The sequence below is a fragment of the Microcaecilia unicolor genome, chromosome 4 (genome assembly GCF_901765095.1).
Source record: "Microcaecilia unicolor chromosome 4, aMicUni1.1, whole genome shotgun sequence".
Lineage (NCBI taxonomy): Eukaryota > Metazoa > Chordata > Amphibia > Gymnophiona > Siphonopidae > Microcaecilia > Microcaecilia unicolor.
Window position 1 is genome coordinate 215,189,542 of NC_044034.1, and position 19,715 is coordinate 215,209,256.

At 43.9% G+C, this 19,715-nt stretch overlaps 1 protein-coding gene across 1 annotated transcript in view; it reads right to left on the reverse strand.

The window, feature by feature from the left end:
* TNNI2 (troponin I2, fast skeletal type) overlaps positions 1 to 12,692 on the reverse strand; it is a 39,863-nt gene extending 27,171 nt beyond the window's left edge. Inside the window, exons 1-2 of the mRNA XM_030201232.1 lie at positions 12,603 to 12,692; positions 5,094 to 5,125 (exon numbers count right to left, since the gene is read on the reverse strand). Of these exons, the coding sequence (XP_030057092.1) occupies positions 5,094 to 5,104 (11 nt within the window). The 5' untranslated portion in view covers positions 5,105 to 5,125; positions 12,603 to 12,692. The remainder of the gene's footprint in view (positions 1 to 5,093; positions 5,126 to 12,602) is intronic.
* Between the last annotated feature and the right edge of the window lie 7,023 nt (positions 12,693 to 19,715).

The following is a 19,715-nucleotide window of genomic DNA, read 5'->3' on the forward strand; positions in this document are numbered from 1 at the left end:
AATGGCCATTTCTTTTTTAGGGCTGTTAAAGGGGCCCAAGCACATGGCAAAAATGGCCACCGCCACTAGCGCAGGGCCTTTTTTACCGCAACTTAGTAAAAAGGCCCCTAAGGTTTTACAACCAACATGGGTTAACAGGCAAAGTTAAGGTGCGTTAGGTACAAAACCTCTGTGTTAACTGTTGAGGACATTTTCAGCACTCTAGGGAAGGCACCCAATTAGTTAATATAGAGCAATGATCGCTACCACGCATTAACAGCAAGGCTGATAATGCAGAATGCAGTTCGCTCTATCTCAGGAAGTGTAGCTAATGGCACCATCTTATCTATCACGCTACCAGTTAAGGGAAAGGGAAATGGGACTTGATATACCGCCTTTCTGAGGTTTTTGCAACTACATTCAAAGCGGTTTACATATATTCAGGTACTTATTTTGTAGCAGGGGCAATGGAGGGTTAAGTGACTTGCCCAGAGTCACAAGGAGCTGCAGTGGGAATCAAACTTAGTTCCCCAGGATCAAAGTCCACTGCACTAACCACTAGGCTACTCCTCTACTCTTACAAATGGTAAAGACCTGTCATTAATTTGAAGGAAGAGCTTGCACCCATTCATTGCTGCCTAATGAAAATTTCTACGGTAGGTGTTTAACACAGCTCTTAGCATGTTCTAACAGTTAATGTGCTGCTATAGTGCTACACTACACGTATGAGCAGGTTAGTAAATAGGCCTCACAGAGGGTAATTTTATAACAGGGTATCTAGACTCTAAGACACATGGGTACATATTTTATTAAAGCCTTCTGAAAATTGCACAGAAAGCTATGCCTGCTCTGAGGCAGATGTGACTTTTCCATTTAAGTCTGAACTGACACTGCATTCATTTCTTCATGAACTGCCTATGTGTTTACCACATAAAAGCATATGCTATATACTGGCATCAGGTACTTTTATAGATCCCTGGCCAGTTTGATAAGTACCTATTTCTTTGTGTAAAACATAGTTTTAAGTACAAGAAAGCCTTATAAATTTATCTCCATACTGCTACCATGGGAATGTGTCTCTGCAATATCACACGCGTAACTGTGATACACCATGCCACTGCCGGAAGAAAAGCCACTATTGCATTACATGTGTAACTGAGATTAGCTAGCTTATTTTCAAAAGCGAAGGACGCCCATCTTCCGACACAAATCAGGAGATGGGTGTCCTCCCGAGGTCGCCCAAATCGGCATAATCGAAAGCCGATTTTTTGTGTCCTCAACTGCTTCCCGTCGCGGGGATGACCAAAGTTCACAGGGGCGTGTCGGCAGTGTACTGAAGGTGGGACGGGGGCGTGGTTAAGAGATGGGCGTCCTCGACCGATAATGGAAAAAAGAAGGGCGTCCCTCATGAGCATTTGGACGACTTTACTTGGTCCCTTTTTTTTTCATGACCAAGCCTCGAAAAGGTGCCCGAACTGACCAGATGACCACCGGAGGAAATTGGGGATCACCTCTCCTTACTCCCCCAGTGGTCACCAACCCCCTCCCACCTAAAAAAAATTAAAAAACATTTTTTCCAGCCTCTATGCCAGCCTCAAATGTCATACCTAGCTCCATCACAGCAGTATGCAGGTCCCTGGAGCAGTTTTTAGTGGGTGCAGTGCACTTCAGGCAGGCGGACACAGGCCTATCCCCCCCCCCCCCCCCCACACCTGTTACACTTGTGGTGGTAAATGTGAGCCCTCCAAAACCCACTCGAAACCCACTGTACCCACATGTAGGTGCCCCCCTTCATCCCTAAGGGCTATGGTAGTGGTGTACAGTTGTGGGGAATGGGTTTTGGTGGGGGGGGGGGTTGGGGGGCTCAGCACCCAAGGTAAGGGAGATGTGCACCTGGAAGCAATTTGTGAAGTCCACTGCAGTGCCCCCTAGGTGCCCGGTTAGTGTCCTGGCATGTGAGGAGGACCAGTGCACTACGAATGCTGGCTCCTCCCACGACCAAATGGCTTGGATTTGGTCATTTCTGAGATGGGCATCCTCGGTTTCCATTATGGCTGAAAACCGGGGACGGCCATCTCTAAGGTCGACCATCTCAACATTTAGGTCAACCATCTCTAAGGTCGACCTAAATGTTGAGATTTGGGCGTCCCTGACTGTATTATCGAAATGAAAGATGGACGTCCATCTTGTTTCAATAATACGGGTTTCCCCGCCCCTTCGCTGGAACATCCTTAGAGATGGACGCCCTTAGAGATGGTCGTCCCCGTTCGATTATGCCCCTCCATATATAACCACAGGAAGATATAACTGGTTGATATGAGACATCAAACTGTGACACGGAGTGTTACCAGGGCCTGATGCAAGTATATATCAGGGAACTGGGTTTCTACATCCTTGTAGTCCTCCAGATATACAGTACACAGTACTGCCAAGGTGCACTATATTCGCTGACTATGAAGATTAAATTCTGGTGTTACTAAATACTTGAAAACAATTCAATTAGCTAACAAGTAAGTGCTGAATATTGGAGGTACCTGGAAAACTTCTGGCTCTCCACCTTGGCTCTACCCCTGGACCACTAATCAGCTACTGCCAGGGTGATCAGTGAACCTTTTTAGCAGCGTTATCCAGATAATACCACTAAAACTCTGGGTATGGCCCCAGTGAACACCACTTATCCAAGAAGGAACTGCTCTTATCTGGGCCTTAAATTCTTATGATTCCCCCCTTTTTTTTTCTGAGGAGATACTTTCAAGTTTTTGGAAAGCTTCTTCTACTTAACTGTTGATATCACTATATATCTAAAGGTGAAACACTGTGTTGCTGTGCTGATTATCATCAGATACCACAGGGTTGCTGTGTTGGTGCAACAGACTGCTACTCCCCAGAAACAGTGTCAATAATGCAGGATGGCGGAGGCCGAGTATTGTCCAGAAAGGTCACAAAACTTAGGTGGATGGCTCTTCAGACAACAGTTTCACTGTTCTGGTTGCTGTTTAGATTGTAATAAAACATTGGTGATGGAGAGGATGGGTGCTGGAAGAGATGTAGAAACTTGTGTGCTTTTCTGATCTATCATTCTTTACTTCCCCTTTGAACTCTCCACTCATCTCCGCATAATCTTTGGACTATTCCTTTACACTGTAAAGTGCATCTGGATTGCACCTGTAGTTATGGCTTCCATTCCTCTGGATTGGTCTGCCTCTCTATATCAGGTGACAGTCCTCCCTTAAGAAATTCAGATCTCAATTGAAAACATGTTTCTTTAGTAAATCCTTCCCTGATAGTGACTGACATACATTTCCTTTTTCACTTGTTTCATTTAGTTTGATTTTGTAAGTTTGTTGTTCATATTTCACATTTGTGCCCTGTAGTTGAATGGGACACGGTCTATGTGTGTACCCCCTTCCTTCAGTTTCTCCTTTGTGATGTTATGATTTAATGTTTTTTTAATTTCTTGTGTCCACCCTTTTTTGCTGGATTTCTCTTATATTGCTTCTTTTGATAATATTCCCCTTATGTTGGTTGGTTGGTTGTTTGTTTGTTTGTTTGGTTGGTTTTTTTTGTTACTTTTGTAAACCACTTAGATTTCGGTATATCAAATAAATATGAACTAGAAGAACAAATCTTACTTTGATGGGGTGCACTGTCCTGTGAGTGCTCAGTCTTTTGTAGCTGGCAGCTGGGATATTTGCCAGCTCATTTTTGAAAGAGATCCCTGGCCATCTTCCGACACAAATCAGGAGATGGCTGGTGATCTCCTGAAACCAGCCAAATCGGTATAATCGAAAGCCGATTTTGGCCGGGTTCAACTGCTTTCCGTCGCAGAGCCGGCGAAACTTCAAGGGGGCGTGTTGGTAGAGTAGTGAAGGCAGGACGGGGGCGGGACAGGGGCATGCTCACGAGATGGCCAGCTTTGCCCGATAATGGAAAAAAAAGCTAGGCTTGACGAGCATTTCGCCGGCTTTACATGGTCCCTTTTTTTTTCACGACCAAGCTTCACAAAGGAGCCCCAACTGACCAAATGACCACCGGAGGGAATCGGGGATCACCTCTCCTTACTCCCCCAGTGGTCACCAACCCCCTCCCACCCAAAAAAAAAACAACTTTTTTTGCCAGCCTCTATGCCAGCCTGAAATGTCATACCCAGCTCCCTGACAGCAGTATGTAAGTCCCTGGAGCAGTTTTTAGTGGGTGCTGTGCACTTCAGGCAGGTGAACCCAGGCCCATCCCCCCCCTACTTGTTACACCTGTGGTGGTAACTGGGAGCCCTCCAACCCCCCCCCCCCCAAAACCCACTGTACCCACATGTAGGTGCCCCCCTTCATCCCTAAGGGCTATGGTAGTGGTGTACAGTTGTGTGTAGTGGGTTTTGGGTGGATTCGGGGGGCTCAGCACACATGGTAAGGGAGCTATGTACCTGGGAGCTATTTTTATTTTTAATTTTTAGAAGTGCCCCCTAGGGTGCCTGGTCGGTGTCCTGGCATGTCAGGGGGGGCCAGTGCACTACAAATACTGGCTCCTCCCACGACCAAATGCCTTGCATTTCGCCGGGTTTGAGATGGACGGGCCCAGTTTCCATTATGGCTGAAAAATGAAGCCCACTTGCGTCGCCGTCCCCGAAGATAGCCGGCCAGCTATTTGGCCGGCGCTGTTCGATTATGCCCCTCCACATCTTCTTTGTCTACTGCCATCTACTATGTTACTGCTGTGTCAGGTACACAACCACAATGAAGGAACCAAATAAATAGATAGACAATACTGTAATGTCCAATGCTTTATTTCATCCACTGACTCGACTCAACACAGGCCTGTGTTTCAGCCAAAAGCCTGCATCAGTCTAAACAAGAATATCCGAACAAAACATTGATAAAATATATATGTTTTGTTCTGATATTCTTGTTTGGTTCCTTCGCTGTGGTTGTGTACTTGTGCTGTTTGCAAGGGTTGTTTCCTCTGTGCTGTTTGTAATGTTGTGTCAGGGTCACAAAGGTACAGAGCTAAACTGCAGCCAGATGAATATTCAGGAAATTTGAGGCCATGCTGCTATTTTCACAAGCCTTACAAGCTTAGAGGTACTAAGGAAAACAGAATTATGGAAAACAGATACTCACTCTCCACCCATTGTGATTTAGTGTTTCAGAACCTGTAAAAACACAAAGAAGATATATATTTTTTTAAATTTCTTTTAGAATTTCCAAACTTTTTATAAGATCAATAGTGTGTACTGAAGAGCCCTTTTGACACTGCAATATACACATCTGGCTCGCAGTGGAAAGGAAAGTTCTGTTGGCTGACAGCTGGTTCTGAACTGCACGTACCTGCCTTATTGTAGTCAGGGCTTTATTTGAGGGGGTACTTGGGGGTACTGAGTACCGGCACCTTTTCCATTGTCTGCTAAAATGGACCATGGTCCCCAAGTTGTAATGGAAGAGCTCAGGCTCTACACACCAATTCTGCCTTGTCATAGATTCTGTGACTGGTTGCAAGGGACCTGGCTATTGTGGGGTGGGTCCTTCAGTGATCACCCCACTCCTGAAGGGTGGCCTAGCATATGAGTACCGGCACCTTTTTTGCTAGAAACAATACACTGATTGTAGTCTACATAGAACAATTTCTGACTGGACTTTCAGAATATAATGGTGGGCAGGGGTATCTGGCACATTCTTCTTTTCTTTTAATAAAGACTCTACAGTGACTGTGTTACTGTCAAACTAATGCTTTGAGCTCTGAGTCAAGCGAGGGGTAGATTTTAGCCAGAAAATAGCTGCAAAGCCAGAGGAATAATTCTTCTTTATGAGACATTGCTACATCTATGTAAACTCTTAGCACATTCAACCCCCAACAGAATTGACTCAGCCTGTCATTTTTTCAGGCTGAATAAAAGATCCATCTATTGTAACCAGACAATGACAAATATTGAATCTGTCAATGAAGTGTTCTGCATTATAAAAACAATTGAAGAACACAATTGTTAAAAAAAAAAAGGAACCCAATATCTTCCTCCAACTTGGCCCTAGATGGTTCCAGTGACGTTACAACTAACCCAACCATTCTTGCTAATTTTAGCAGAACAATTATAATTGTGCTGTAGCTATGAGGATGGCAATATTGTAAGACCATACCTGGATATGAGGATTTCTTTATACAAGGTGTATAAGCACATTATCATACATCATAAATGCACAGGAAGTGTGTCTCTTTTAATTGAAAGGAAGCTCTGGAATGAGGGGGCATAGGATGAAGGTGAAAGGGGATGGAATCAGGAGTAACCTGAGGAAATACTTCTTCACAGAAGGGGTGATGAATTCGTAGACCAGGCTCCCAGTGGAGGTGGTGGAGATGAAAACTGTATTCAAGAAACTTTGGGACAAGGAGTGATAGGGAGAGTAGATGGCATGGATGGGCAGACTGGATAGGTCATATACTGCCCGATATTCAGACCATGGGAGATAGACGGGCTGTCTCCTGCGGTCAGTGCTAAACCCAGAAATTCAATGCCGGGCCATTTCCGGTCACCGGCATTGAATATCCAGTTTAACTTTGGCTGGTCTGACTTTAACCGGCGAAGCTGATATTCAGCACCGGCCGGTAAGTCAGACCAGCCAAAGTTATTCTACCTATTGGCCGCCAAACTTGTCCGGTTCACTTTTAAAAATCTGGGGATAGAAGGTTATATCGCAAGAAATAACCACCTATCTTTAAGCCACTAACCGGTGATATTCAGTGCCGGGTAGCCAGCTATTCGGTGCTGAATATTGCCAGACAGCAACTTAAGTATCGCTTTAGCAGCCATTTTATTTTAAATATTGGGCAGATGGTCTTTATCTGCCTTCATTTGTCTATGTTTCTATCACGCGTATTGCATTGAGGTGCCTCTTTCATTTCACTATACCCATTATTGTTGCAGTCTGCATTGCTTTCACTTTCTGAGCAACCACAAGGACTGTCCATGCATGTCCTGTTCTACCCTTCACACTCCCAGGTGTTCTAGCTGTAACCACATTTCCACCACCCCCTACAGATTAACACTTTAGGCTTTGCTATCCTGCTTGTGACATTATCACCAAAATTAACCTATTCCTGTGCAGGGAGCCATGATTTCATGTAGAACACTTGGACAACGACTGGGCCCACCCACTTTTGCCTCGGGCCCACCAAGCAGTCGGAGGTACTTTTCTGTGGTTGACAGGGATATCAAGCCCCACCACCTGTAGAAATCAGTAGTTAGCCTTGACCTCTTAAAATATGGTTGATAGAAGCTCAAAGTGTCACTGTTGACCCTGGCATTATGAGCATGCTCAGTACTGTATATGTGCAGAAAAGACATGCATGCAGTGTAGGGCGCCAGCTACTGTCAGCCATACTTTAGGGAATCGGGGCTGGCTATAGATTTTTACAGCTGGCAGGGCTCGGGGGTCCCCAACAGCTAAGGTAAGTTTAATTTGGAGGGGGCAGGAGGGAAGATGAAATGGGAGACAGAGGATTGGGATGCCCAGGGTCCACCCATAGCCACCATAGATGCTCCAGTGGTATTCAGGCTATGCCACTGGGATAAAAGTAGTGTGGTAGTTGTGTTAGGTCAATAAATACAACAAAACAAAAAATGAAAAATAAGGTGATACCTTTTTATTAGCCTAACTTAATACATTTTTAACTAGCTCTGGGAGGCTAAAACCTCCAGGTCAGGACAGTATGAGCAAAAGATGACAATATCAGAATGTATAAGTGAAACAAAAAAGCATTCCAATGACAGTTTGAAGGGGTAAGATAGAGGTGAAAGGAAGGAGGGAGACTAAAGGAAGAGATGAATGAGTGATCAGGCGATAACAAAGCAGAATATTCCTTATTAGATGTAAAGGGGCTCATTTTCAAAAGAGAAAAATATCTCAGAAATGGCAAAAAATGGTACTTGGATGGTTTTCTCCAAAAAAACGTCTAAATCACGATTTCCAAAACTCACATTTGAGAGGTTTTTCTGTGCAGTGCATCCAAATCACAAGGAGGAGGATGGGGGCGGGATTTGGGCATTCCCAAAACTTGGAAATTTTTCTGGCATAATGGAACAATACAAAAACATCCAGGGCTAAAAGGTAGACATTTTGGTCTAGACCTGTTTCAATCACACCTAAGTCACAAAAAGGTGCCCTAAATGATGAGAAGACCACTGGAGAGATTAAGAAATGACTCCCCCCTTAGTCCCCCAGTGGTCACTGACACCCTCCAAAGATGTGAAATAAAAAGTACATACCAACCTCTATGACAGCTTCAGATGTTATGGCCAGTCCTATTAAAACAGCAAACAAGTCTCTGGAGTAGCCTAATGGTTGGTGTGGTGCACTGTAGAGAAGGGGACCCAGGCCCATATTCCACTCTAACTAGTACACTAGTGTGAGCCCTCCAAAACCCACCAAAACCCTACTGTACCTATATATAGGTTACATCTGCAAGGCATAAGAGCTATTGCAGTGATGTAAGTTGGGTACAGTAGGTTTTTGGTGGGTTTTGGAGGGCTCGCCATACAATATAAGGGGGTAATAGTGAGAGATGTTCCTGGGACCTTTTATGTGAAGTTCACTGCAGTGCCCCTAGAAGTCCTAGCAGTGTCCCACTGCTCTGCTGAGATGTCTTTGTGGCCAGTTTACTAAGAATGTTGCCCCCCTTCCAATACAACCCAATGGCTTGTTTTTGTGCATTTTTTCCTTGGACTCTTTAAAAAAATGGTCCTAAAAGATAGACACACCAGGGGCGTAGCCAGACTTCGGCGGGAGGGGGGTCCAGAGCCCAGGTGAGGGGGCACATTTTACCCCCCCCCCTGGCGCTGCTGACCCCCCCCCCCCCCCCGCCATTGCAGACCCCCCCCCACCGCTGCCACCACCAACTTTGCCCCCTCTGCTGACAACCCTGTCGACCCCCCTTCCTGCCAACAACCCTCCCCTGCCGCCGCCGTCGTCGCCTACCTTTGCTGGTGAGGGACCCCAATCCCTGCCAGCTGAGGTCTTCTTGCTTCCCGCGCAAGGCTTTGTTCTGTTTCTGACGTCCTGCACGTTGTACGTGCAGGACGTCAGACTCACAGAAACAGAACAAAGCCTTCAAGGACGTCAGAAACAGAACGAAGCCTTGCGCGGGAAGCAAGAGGACCTTGGCTGGCGGGGGTTGGGGTCCCCCACCAGCAAAGGTAGCCCACGACGGCGGGGGAGGGTTGGCAGAGGGAGGGGGGTCGAGAGGGTCATCGGCAGGGGGGTCCAGGACAAAATCTACAGGGGCCCAGGCCCCCATGGCCCCACGTAGCTACGCCCCTGAGACACACTGAACATAAAAATGTCTAGCAAATGGCCATTTTCAAAACAAAAGTTTGGATGTTTATTTGGTTTGAAAATGGCCATGTTCACTATTGGATTTTTGGATGTTTTTCGCAAAACATCCAAAATCAGATTTAGACGTCATATCAAAAATGCCTCTCCATGTATCTTATTTTTATTACAAAAGTCTTAGCTCCTGGATTGTTTTAAAATTTCCTCTTAGTATTCTGGCCATGCGGTCATTGATACAATGTGCTGGTCATGAAAAGTGCTCTCTCACTCAAATGTTACATTGGTTTGCTTTGTGGCATCTGATTTTATATCTGTGTGAACAGTTTCTTGTTTTTAGCATCTGGCCTGTTTCTTCAACCTAGCACTCTTCTTCACATTTTCTGCATTGAATGATATATGCTACATTTGAGGAAGAGAATGGGTAGGATCCCCTTATGCTGAATGACTTTCCCATTAATTTTTGCTTCAAATTAGATGGTTGGGGCGGGGGAGGGATCTGGGTTTCCTAACAAATTATAAACCATAAAATACAACTGCTTTATCACCCATCCATCTCTCCTGTTTTCCCTCGCTCCCTCTACCCTTATCATTCCCCATTTATTTATTCATTTAGGGGCCCTTTTACAAAGCATCAGTAAGCCCAATGCGGGCTTACCGCATTCTAACGGGACTACTGCTGGCCCAACACGGCCACCGGCGGTAGTTCCATCTTGAGTGTGCACCATTTCCGGCATGCCGTAAAAAACGTTTTTAATAGCGCGGCGCTAAGCCAGCAGTAATACCGCCAGGTTACATAGGAGTCCTTACTGCCACTTCAGTGGGTGGTGGTAATTGCTCCCCGCCCTTGCCGCATGACCATTTTTTTTTGGGGGGGGGGGCTTTTTACCCATTGAATAAAAAGGGCCCTGGCGCGTGGGAAAAACGGCCCCCACCGCTACTGCAGGACCTTTTTTCCTGCAGCTTAGTAAAAGGACCCCTCAGTTTATTAGGATTTATTAACTGCCTTTCTGAAGAGATTCACCCACTGATATTGTCATCTTTTGTTGACTTCAGGAAGAAAGTTTTGGCCTCCCAAAGCTAGTTAAACATGTATTAAGTTAGTCCAATAAAAAAGTATCACCTTATTTTCCATTTTTGTTTTATTTTTATGTAAGCCACTAAGATGATCAGAGCAGATACCATACATTACACGTGGCAGAAGTTCACCACAGCCTCACAAGGTGACATCAAGGTGAACGTCTTGTTTGATCTACTATTATGGAGCTGCTTGAAGTCACCTTCTAAAGCTGTGGTGAGCTCCTTTCATGGGTAATGTATGGTATCTACTCTGATCGGCTTAAGGGATCCTGCTTGTGCTGTTCATTCAATGCATTTGCTAGTGTACATTCATTTCATTAGTGCTTTAAAGATATTTAGAGGTCAATATTCAGAATGTTGTAACCAGGAAGGAATGACTTCTGCCTGGTTGAATCATGGCGAGTGGGTCATCGCTGGATTTTCAGTGCTGCTGAAAATCCAGTGGGACCACCATGGCACTCATCAAATAGCGCCAGTGTGGTCCAGGGAAGGACTTGGGAGAAAGCCGGGAGTTATGTGGGCATCAGTGATATTCAGTTCCAGGGCCCACAGAGCTAACTGGGCATATAGGACAGCACAAAAGACAGTCCAAACATTGCCCAGTTAGCTGTGCAGATACAACACTGGATATCGGCCTTCCCCGCTTATCGTCCAGGCACTACTGAAGACCCAGATATGGCCTGACACTAAATATTCAAGTCTATATTAGCCAACAGCAGTCAGCATTTAAAGAAACACTGACCGCAGTTGACTGAATATAGACTAGTTAGTACACACTAAAATGATACAATGAACACTATAGAAATTAACAAGCATTAGGTGGATTAGTGCATGTATTAAAAATTTGATGTTAAAATTAATATATGCAATTAACTGGGAAAAACAGCCAGAAATTAGGAAAGTTCAGGAAAATAAATATTCCCTCCAGTTATGCACACTGTGCACACACATATCAGTGGCATTCTTTACTTGCTTTTTTCACAGAGAAAGCTGGAAAGGCTCATTTTCAACTTCTATTTGTGTGTACCAGTCTAACATGAAATTTCATACAATCTGTTCGCTGATTTCTCCTCTATATTAGGTCACAGACAAATGAAAATGACTTTCCCATGTGGTGGTCTTTTGCTCTGTCCAGAAAGAACACCTAAATAGTCCAGCCCAAGCAACCATTCCCCTATGTCTTGCTGTCTTGCTGTCTATCTGACATCAGATACGTATCTATGCCTGACACTGAGATTTCTGGAGCCCTTGGAAATAGTCACCCTATTTAACAGCATGTAGAGAGGTCTAAGACTCTTGAGAGATGTGCTTCCCAGACACAAGACTCCTGGAAGAAACACGATCCCCTTAGAATGTGCTAGGAGCAGCAAATGTCTAGCAAAAAGCATGGCTAAATATGGCAAAGGAGATCCCAAGAAGTATCAGCTGTCTCCCATCTCTCAATCCACCCATGCCAGTCACACAGCTTCTGAGAGGTCAGGAGTATTGCAAGACTGCAGCAGATGGCAAAAGACACACTTTGGGCTTTCTAAACCCTTTCACTCCCACCCTCTGAACTCAAGTCTTTACTTAAAATACACCACCAGTATTCCTCTCTTTCTTCCTGGGTGCAAGATTCCCAAGCCACCAATCCTGGGTTTCCTTTGTAGCCAACATCAAATATTTTCTTTTGACTCAACTCACCGAAGACCTTTGCACTAATGAACTTCTTGCAAAAGACAGAGAGCAAGAGAAAGCTCCTTCCCCAAGTGCAAAAATTAGCAGTCTGTTAAAAACCTCTTTCCAGTCCTATGAGGATATCCACAGCAGGTAAAAAAAAAAAAAACTTCCACTGACAGCCCAATAGACTATTCCAGAAAGGGTCAATGTAAACTTATGCCATCATTGTAAGAATAACTACACATAATGGAAATAGAAATATTTATAAAGAGGAAGATATTGCTTACAGATAGTTGTTGTTGCTACAGCTAGATATTAGATATTGTAAATAAACATATAGATCACATCAGTACTGGATAGACTGATAGATATGATACAGCAGATATAATGCAGCTAAATGCAGTAGCCATATTCATACAAAATAATAATAACACATATCAAAGAAAGGAAAATATTTGCATTATACTCAACACTAGTGCTAAAAGTGCCCCAGGCAAGCTGCAGTAATCCCCAGAGCCCCCTAACCCTAACCCTCTACTCCCAGCAGTGAGGAAGAGACATGCAGTGGCTCACCTAACCCCAAGGAAAGCCCAAGAGTGCGCTGGTGGAAGGATGGGACAGACTGGCAAGCCACAGGCAGTTGTTTTGCTGAGGAGGTATAAATGGGCTTCTGTGATGGCTCAGCAGAAACCTCCCCATCTCTTTAAGGGCATGGAGACCTCCTTGGACCAATGGTGAGTCACAGTCCTGAAATACAGACACCCCCTCAGACTGCAATGAATCTGATCCAAGATGCCTTCAAGGAAGGGTTGCACTGAATTAAAATGACACTGAGGGGAGACAGACTAAGGATCCTGCTTTCAAAATGGGGTTTGCAGTTCCATGCCTATGAGAAAATCTCTAGCGTATGAAGTCTTATTCAAGAAGTACTTTTTTAATAAGTGCCTGTAGGAAAATCGTTATGGAATACAGCCCATAGGGGAAGGTGTACAAAAGATTTTCCCATTTTGGAGGTAATTTTATAACAACGTTCCAAACAGATGTCTACTTTATAAAACCCAGCTCAACTTACACAATTTCCCAAATTAACTCATTTCTACAAAAATGGACCATCAGATAAAAAACATAGTATCAAATACAACTTTTCATGGTATGTACTAAACTCCTCATAGGTCCAAATTTTTATTCTGTATTCATTTTTACTTTATATAATCCTGTTCTCTCTGGTTATTTAGACTTTCTTTTTAATTTAAACAAATCCACAAAAACTTATAAGTCCATCAGTAACTTCCCTTAACATGATCATGTTTCGCATATATCTGCATCAGGACAGAGGCCCCTGTAAGTTTTCATCAAACCCTCACCAAAAAATCAAATATATTAATTCTTATAAAAAGTATAGGATCATCATGGGGCTGGGAGTTACTATAATGCTTGCATCTCATAGCTCCCACATCATACCTGAAATACTCTCATTGGTCCATACTTTGTTCTGCCAAAAATGTCTTTACTATACTTTCTTCCACTAATTTCCAGTTTGAATTTCAACAAATTACTTGAGTCACTTGCACTGTGCACAACACGGATGTGCTCATGTTTTGAGCCTCCTGCCCTACATCAGGGTGTGCACTCTTCCAGTGTATAGTTTATTCCAGTGTTTCCCAAGTCCAGTCCTGGAGTACCCCCTTGCCTATCAAGTTTTCAGGATATCCACAATGAATATGCATGAAAGAGAGTTGCATATAATGGAGGCAGTGTATGCAAATCAAATTCATGCATATCCTAAAAACCTGACTGGCAAGGAGCACTCCAGGATCAGACTTGGGAAACACTGGTTTATTTGATCAAAAAAACACCTTTCATTTCTTCAACTTGTCATTATTCCTCCCAGAAGCACATAAATTCTCATATTGACACCTGTTCTGAAGGTGCATAAGTGCACTCTGTATACTGACAGACAAGCAGCAAGGAACATGGGGGAAGCAAAGAAGTCCCAGAGAGTACTGTATGGAGTGGCCCAGCTGGATCTCTCACCAAAGTCATCTTTGGCATGTTTTTGCAGGTGACTGTTGAACTACACTTATTTTCATATTTTGCTGTTTATTGTCCAATGGCTTGATCATTTTTATTTAAGGCAATGATATGGGAATAACGTAATTCATCTTTATTTGATATACTGCTTATAAAGCTGCTTATCCGAGTGGTGTACAACAGATTAGGTTCAGAGGGAAATTTTAAAATGGGAAGACACGGTTACCAATGAATAATAATAATAAAAAAATAATAATAATAATTCAGGTCTACTAAAATACACATAAGAGCTAAACCACAAAAACAGAAAAAGTAATTCTTACCTGACCAAAATGGGGCGAGGGGGGAAAGTGGTAATACCATAAACAAGACAAAAACAAGGGAAGGGTAAAGAGGAATGCAGCTGGGTCGACAACGAATACTGTGAATCTTTTACTAAAGATTAGTGCATGTTATCTGCCACAGGAGCCGTTTTATTGCTATGGGCCCTGCTTCAGATAACTTGTGCTAATGTTTACTAAAGAACCCCTAGTATTATTAATAAGCAGTATTAAACATTAAGAAGCCCACTTACAAAGCTGTGGCAAAACGTGGTCTTAACATAGCCTTAAATGGATCTTTCCCATGCACTAAGGCCATTTCTACCACAACCAGATTTTCCATTTTCTAATTTATTTATTTACTACGTTTATATCCCGCCTTATCCAAGGTGGGTAACAATATTCACATACATGGTTTTGAACACATAACAATCGCTAAGCATTTTAAGCTAAAACATGATCATTAGGCTGGTCCTAATCAAGAAAACAAACAAAAAAAAAAGAACACAGATAAAGTGAGAGAAAGATCAGTGAGATAAGTCTTCACATAGCCAAAAAGGCTTTCACAAACAGATGCGTTTTTAACAGCTGCTTGAATTGTTGAGTGTCTTCACATGATCTCAGGTATCAGAGTAGAGCATTCCAGGAGGATGGGGCAGCAATAGAGAAGGCCCGCAGTTAAACAGAGCTGATGGGATATCTCAGATCTTAGTGTTCATTTTGGTTTATATGATTGCAGGGTATTTCGAAAATACGCTGGGACGTTCCCAAATAAGCGTTGATGAGTCAGTACAAGAGACTTGAATTGAACTCTTTATGTTACTGGAAGCCATTAACAAAAATTAGCACATGAGCCCTTACTGCCACCTTTGCAAGTGGTAAGGGTCCACGTAAAATTCCTACAGTAATCCATTAGTGCAGAAGCAAGAAGTAGGAAAGGTAGGCTCTTCTAAAAACCAGAGGAGACGTCTATAAAGAAACAATTCTTTATTGCAAGCGAAGTGACAACTACTCAACACAGCTGTGTTTCGGCGCTAGCTCGCACCTTCTTCAGGAGTCTTATGATGTATAGCTGATTGTGTAAAGTCGATAGTTTGTTACAAAAAAAACTTTCATATAAGGTATAAACTTCCACTGTCAGAGCAGAGAAGTGCACCGTAGTGTAGCAATCGCTTCAAAGCTTGGCTCTTCAACCAGGCCTTTAATGGAAGAAGTAACTCTCAAATTTTATCAACTAATCTCCTTAGTTTTTTCCACTTAGTTTTAAAAACTGTGTACCACAGCATTAACAGATAGAATATAGCAGATAGGGTATCCTGATAGTGAGGTTGCAAAAGAGACCATAGTAGATCAGGAGGGGCATAATCGAACGGTGCCGCGGAGCCAACTATATTTTCGAAAAAGATGGCCGGCCATCTTTTCCTTCGATAATACGGTTGGCGCCTGCTAAATCTCAACATTTAGGCCGGGTTTAGAGATGGCCGGGTTCGGATTTTGGCCATAATGGAAACCGGGCCCGGCCATCTCAAACCCGGCGAAATGCAAGCCTTTTGGTCGTGGGAGGAGCCAGCATTTGTAGTGCACTGGCCCCCATGACATGCCAGGACACCAACCGGGCACCGAAGGGGCACTGCAGTGGACTTCAAAAATTGCTCCAAGGTGCATACCTCCCTTTCCTTGTGTGCTGAGCCCGCCAAATCCCGCCCCCCCCAACTCCTTTGAAGAGCTGGAGGACACTATGTGGAAGTGAGTGAGTATTGCTCTCACCCCACTAGAAACCAAGGACCCCTAATAAACCCAGTGAATGGGTTGAGTAGTGGGGAGTGAGGGGACCTGTGGTCCAAAGGTCAGTTTTAAGGGCCCAGGGGGACGAGTCTGGGAAGGTTGCCATATGCCAGGCTTGTGCCCACACATGGGGTCCTCTCGATGAAGGGTCTCTTTGCTGGCAGGGGGTTGGAGTTATTCCAGGTCTGGCAGCAGGGGGGGGGGAGGTTTTCAGAGTTGCTCTGGGTCCTCTTGCTGGGGGAAGGGCAGGATTCAGGGTTGCTCTGGATTCCTCTGGTGGCAGGGGGGAGCACGGTTCAAGTTTGCTCTAGGTCTCTTTGCTGGTGGGAGGCACTGTGAAATGCTGTCAAATGAGTTAGGAAAGTTGGCATTGGGTCGGGGGGACACTGATGCTGGGATCAGGGACCTTTACAGATGAAGCAGCAATTTTAGAAGCTACGCCCATGTGGGGGGGGGGGGAGAGTATATTTCCCACCCACCCCTCCATGTTTCTAAAACTGCTGGTCTATATGGACATGGAGGGGCTTGGACATATAGCCCTGCTCCTAATGTACATGAGGCTTTACATTTGTCAGAGCCTTTTGTAAAACTGTGTGGAAAATCCATCCATCCCGACTTAAACATTTGAATTCCCCTCTATATGTCTTTCTAAAATCTGCCTTCACATGAATAAACTGTGAGATCAGAACATCTACATAATTAATCTCCTGCTGAGAAAATTGGTCTGTGGAACTTGGACATTAGTCATACAGTCGATAATTTTGCAACACACAGCAGAATTTTTTCGAATAGAGGAATGTAGGGAACTTTAAAGAAACATGAGCCACTTAGAAAAAGAGTAGAAAAAAGTTAAAACAAAGTTTGAGAAGATTCAATGGCTCAGTGGTATATGAAGAAGAAATAAAACTCAGAAAAAAATCTTTTTAATGTACAATTTGAGGGCATATTTAATAAGCCTCATCAGGAATAAGCCACACTTAAATCACTTTTGAACCAGGTCCCACCATTGTGGCAACCACGAAATCTTGTGAGGGATTCAAATATTTTTCTATCACAAAATTGTCTCTGTTAGACAGAATTTCGGAGCTAAGAAGATGAAGGTGCTCATTTACACAGCACATTGACTTACAAAGTTACACGGTGGGGCATTTTTGATATGTCTAAGTCCAACTTTGGATGTTTTGCTACAAACGTCCAAACTTCAAGTGGGGAATATAACCATTTTCAAAACAGAAAAACATCTTTTTCCCCCCAAAAATGGCTATTTGCTAGATGGCTTTGTGCTGTTCGTTTATCCTTTTGGTCTGTTAAAAAAAAATCGGAGTGAAAAATGCCAAAATCAAGCTATTGGGATGTATGTAGGAGGAGCCAGTATTCTTAGTAGTCTGGCCACACAGACATCCCAGGAGAGCAATGGGCACTGCAGTGGACTTCAAATAAATGCTCCCAGGTACACATCTCACCATTGCTTCCTTATCTTGTCTGTTGAGCCCACCAAAACCCCCCACAAAACCCACTACCCCCAACTGTACACCACTACAGTGAAGGGGGCACCTATATGTGGGTACAGTGGATTTCTGGGGAGTTTTTGAGGGCTCACAGATTCCACCACAAGTTAACAGGTAGGGGGAGGTATGGTCTTGGGTCCACCAGTCTGCAGTGCACTGCACCCACCACTAGACTACTCCAGGGATCTGCATGCTGCTCTAATGGACCTGAGTATAACATCTGATGCTGGCATTGAGGCTGATAACTAATATTTTAATCATTTTTTTGGGGGGGGGGGAGGGTCATTGACCACTGGGGGAGTAATGGGAGTTTATCCCTGATTCCCTCCAGTGGTCATCTGGTCATTTAAGGCTGTGTCTCCCAAGTCCAGTCCTGGAGTACCCCTTGCCAGTCAGGTCTTCAGGATATCCATAAAAATATGCATGAACTTGATCTGCATTCACTGCCTCCATTATATGCAAATCTCTTTCATGTATATACATTGTGGATATCCTGAAAACATGACTGGCAAGGGGTACTCTAGGACCAGACTTCAGAAACACTGATTTAGGGTGCCTTTTGTGCCTCATTCGTTATAAAAACAGATCTAGCTCAAAACACCTTAGTTTTAGTCCTGGACAGTTTTGTTTTGTTCCATTATGGCTGAAAAATGTCCAAGTCTTTAAGAAAAATGTCTTAAAATAGGTTTTGAAAATACTGATTTCAATGTGTTTGTGAGAAAAGCGTCCAAATGCTGCTTTATGTCACTTTTTAGACGTTTTTCTCTTTTGAAAATGAGCCCCATAGTCTATGTGTTTTGAAACTGAGTGTCATAGAGGGGCATTTTTGATAGTGTGTCTAAATAGGGCCAGTGCTAAGATTTCTGGTCCCCCCCCCCCCCCCCCCCCCCCGCGGCTTATTAGTTGGCGGCCTTTACCCACCCAGTATCTCCTCTCTTTTTTTTTTTTTTGTTACATTTGTACCTCGCGCTTTCCCACTCATGACAGGCTCAATGCGGCTTACATATTGTATACAGGTACTTATTTGTACCTGGGGCAATGGAGTCACAAGGAGCTGCCTGTGCCTGAAGTGGGAATCAAGCTCAGTTCCTCAGGACCAAGGTCCACCACCCTAACCAGTAGGCCACCCCCCCCCCCCCCCCCCCCCCGTCTAGCACCTTCCCTCTCTCCTCCCCTGCTTCCCTGGGTAGCAGAATGCATTTTTGTTTAGGGGATCCAAGCTCTGCTTCCAGTATGGGCCTGGGTCCACCACTACACTACTCAGGGGACCTGCATGCTGCTCTATTGGACCTGGCTATAACATTTGAGGCTGCCATAGAGGCTGATAAGTACTATTTTTATTCACAATTTTTGGGAGGGGGTTAGTGACTACTGGGGGAGTAAGGAGGTCATTCCATAATTTCTCCAGTGGTCATGTGGTTATTTAGGGCACCTTTTTTGCATCTTATTCGTTAGAAAAACAGGTCTAGACCAAAACATCAAAGTTTTCAGCCTAGAAAAACATCCAAGTGTTAGGCACGCCTTAATCCTGCCTTCGAAATGCCCCTGACACACCCCCTTGTGATTTGGTTGCACTGCAGATGAAATGCATAGATAGATGTCTGCAAAACATGTGGCTTTATGACACTTTTTGGACATTTTTCTCATTCAAAAACGATCCCAACAATAACCTATGTAAGTGCCATGAAAATGAGCCTTGCAGATCTCCTTAGCTTCTAGTTGTAAAGATTTATGTACTCCTGTGCACAGGTGCCAGCTATGTGGGTTCAAACCCCCCCCCCCCCCCTCCCATATTTGGATATTATTTTGTTAAAATATTATTGTATACTAGGATTTTTTTTTCTTTTATCATTTTGATGGGTTTCTTCAGACACTAATATTGCCCCATTGTTTTTGTGGTTTTGCTTCCTAAATATTTGGCAAGCTGCTTCACTGTGTTCATGGAGGAGTAATTTTTAGCATCCACAATCCTTTTAAAAAGTTGGCACCTATGCACCTCTGGCAATTCATTCAGGTAATGTGGCCATAAAGTCTTTAATTTC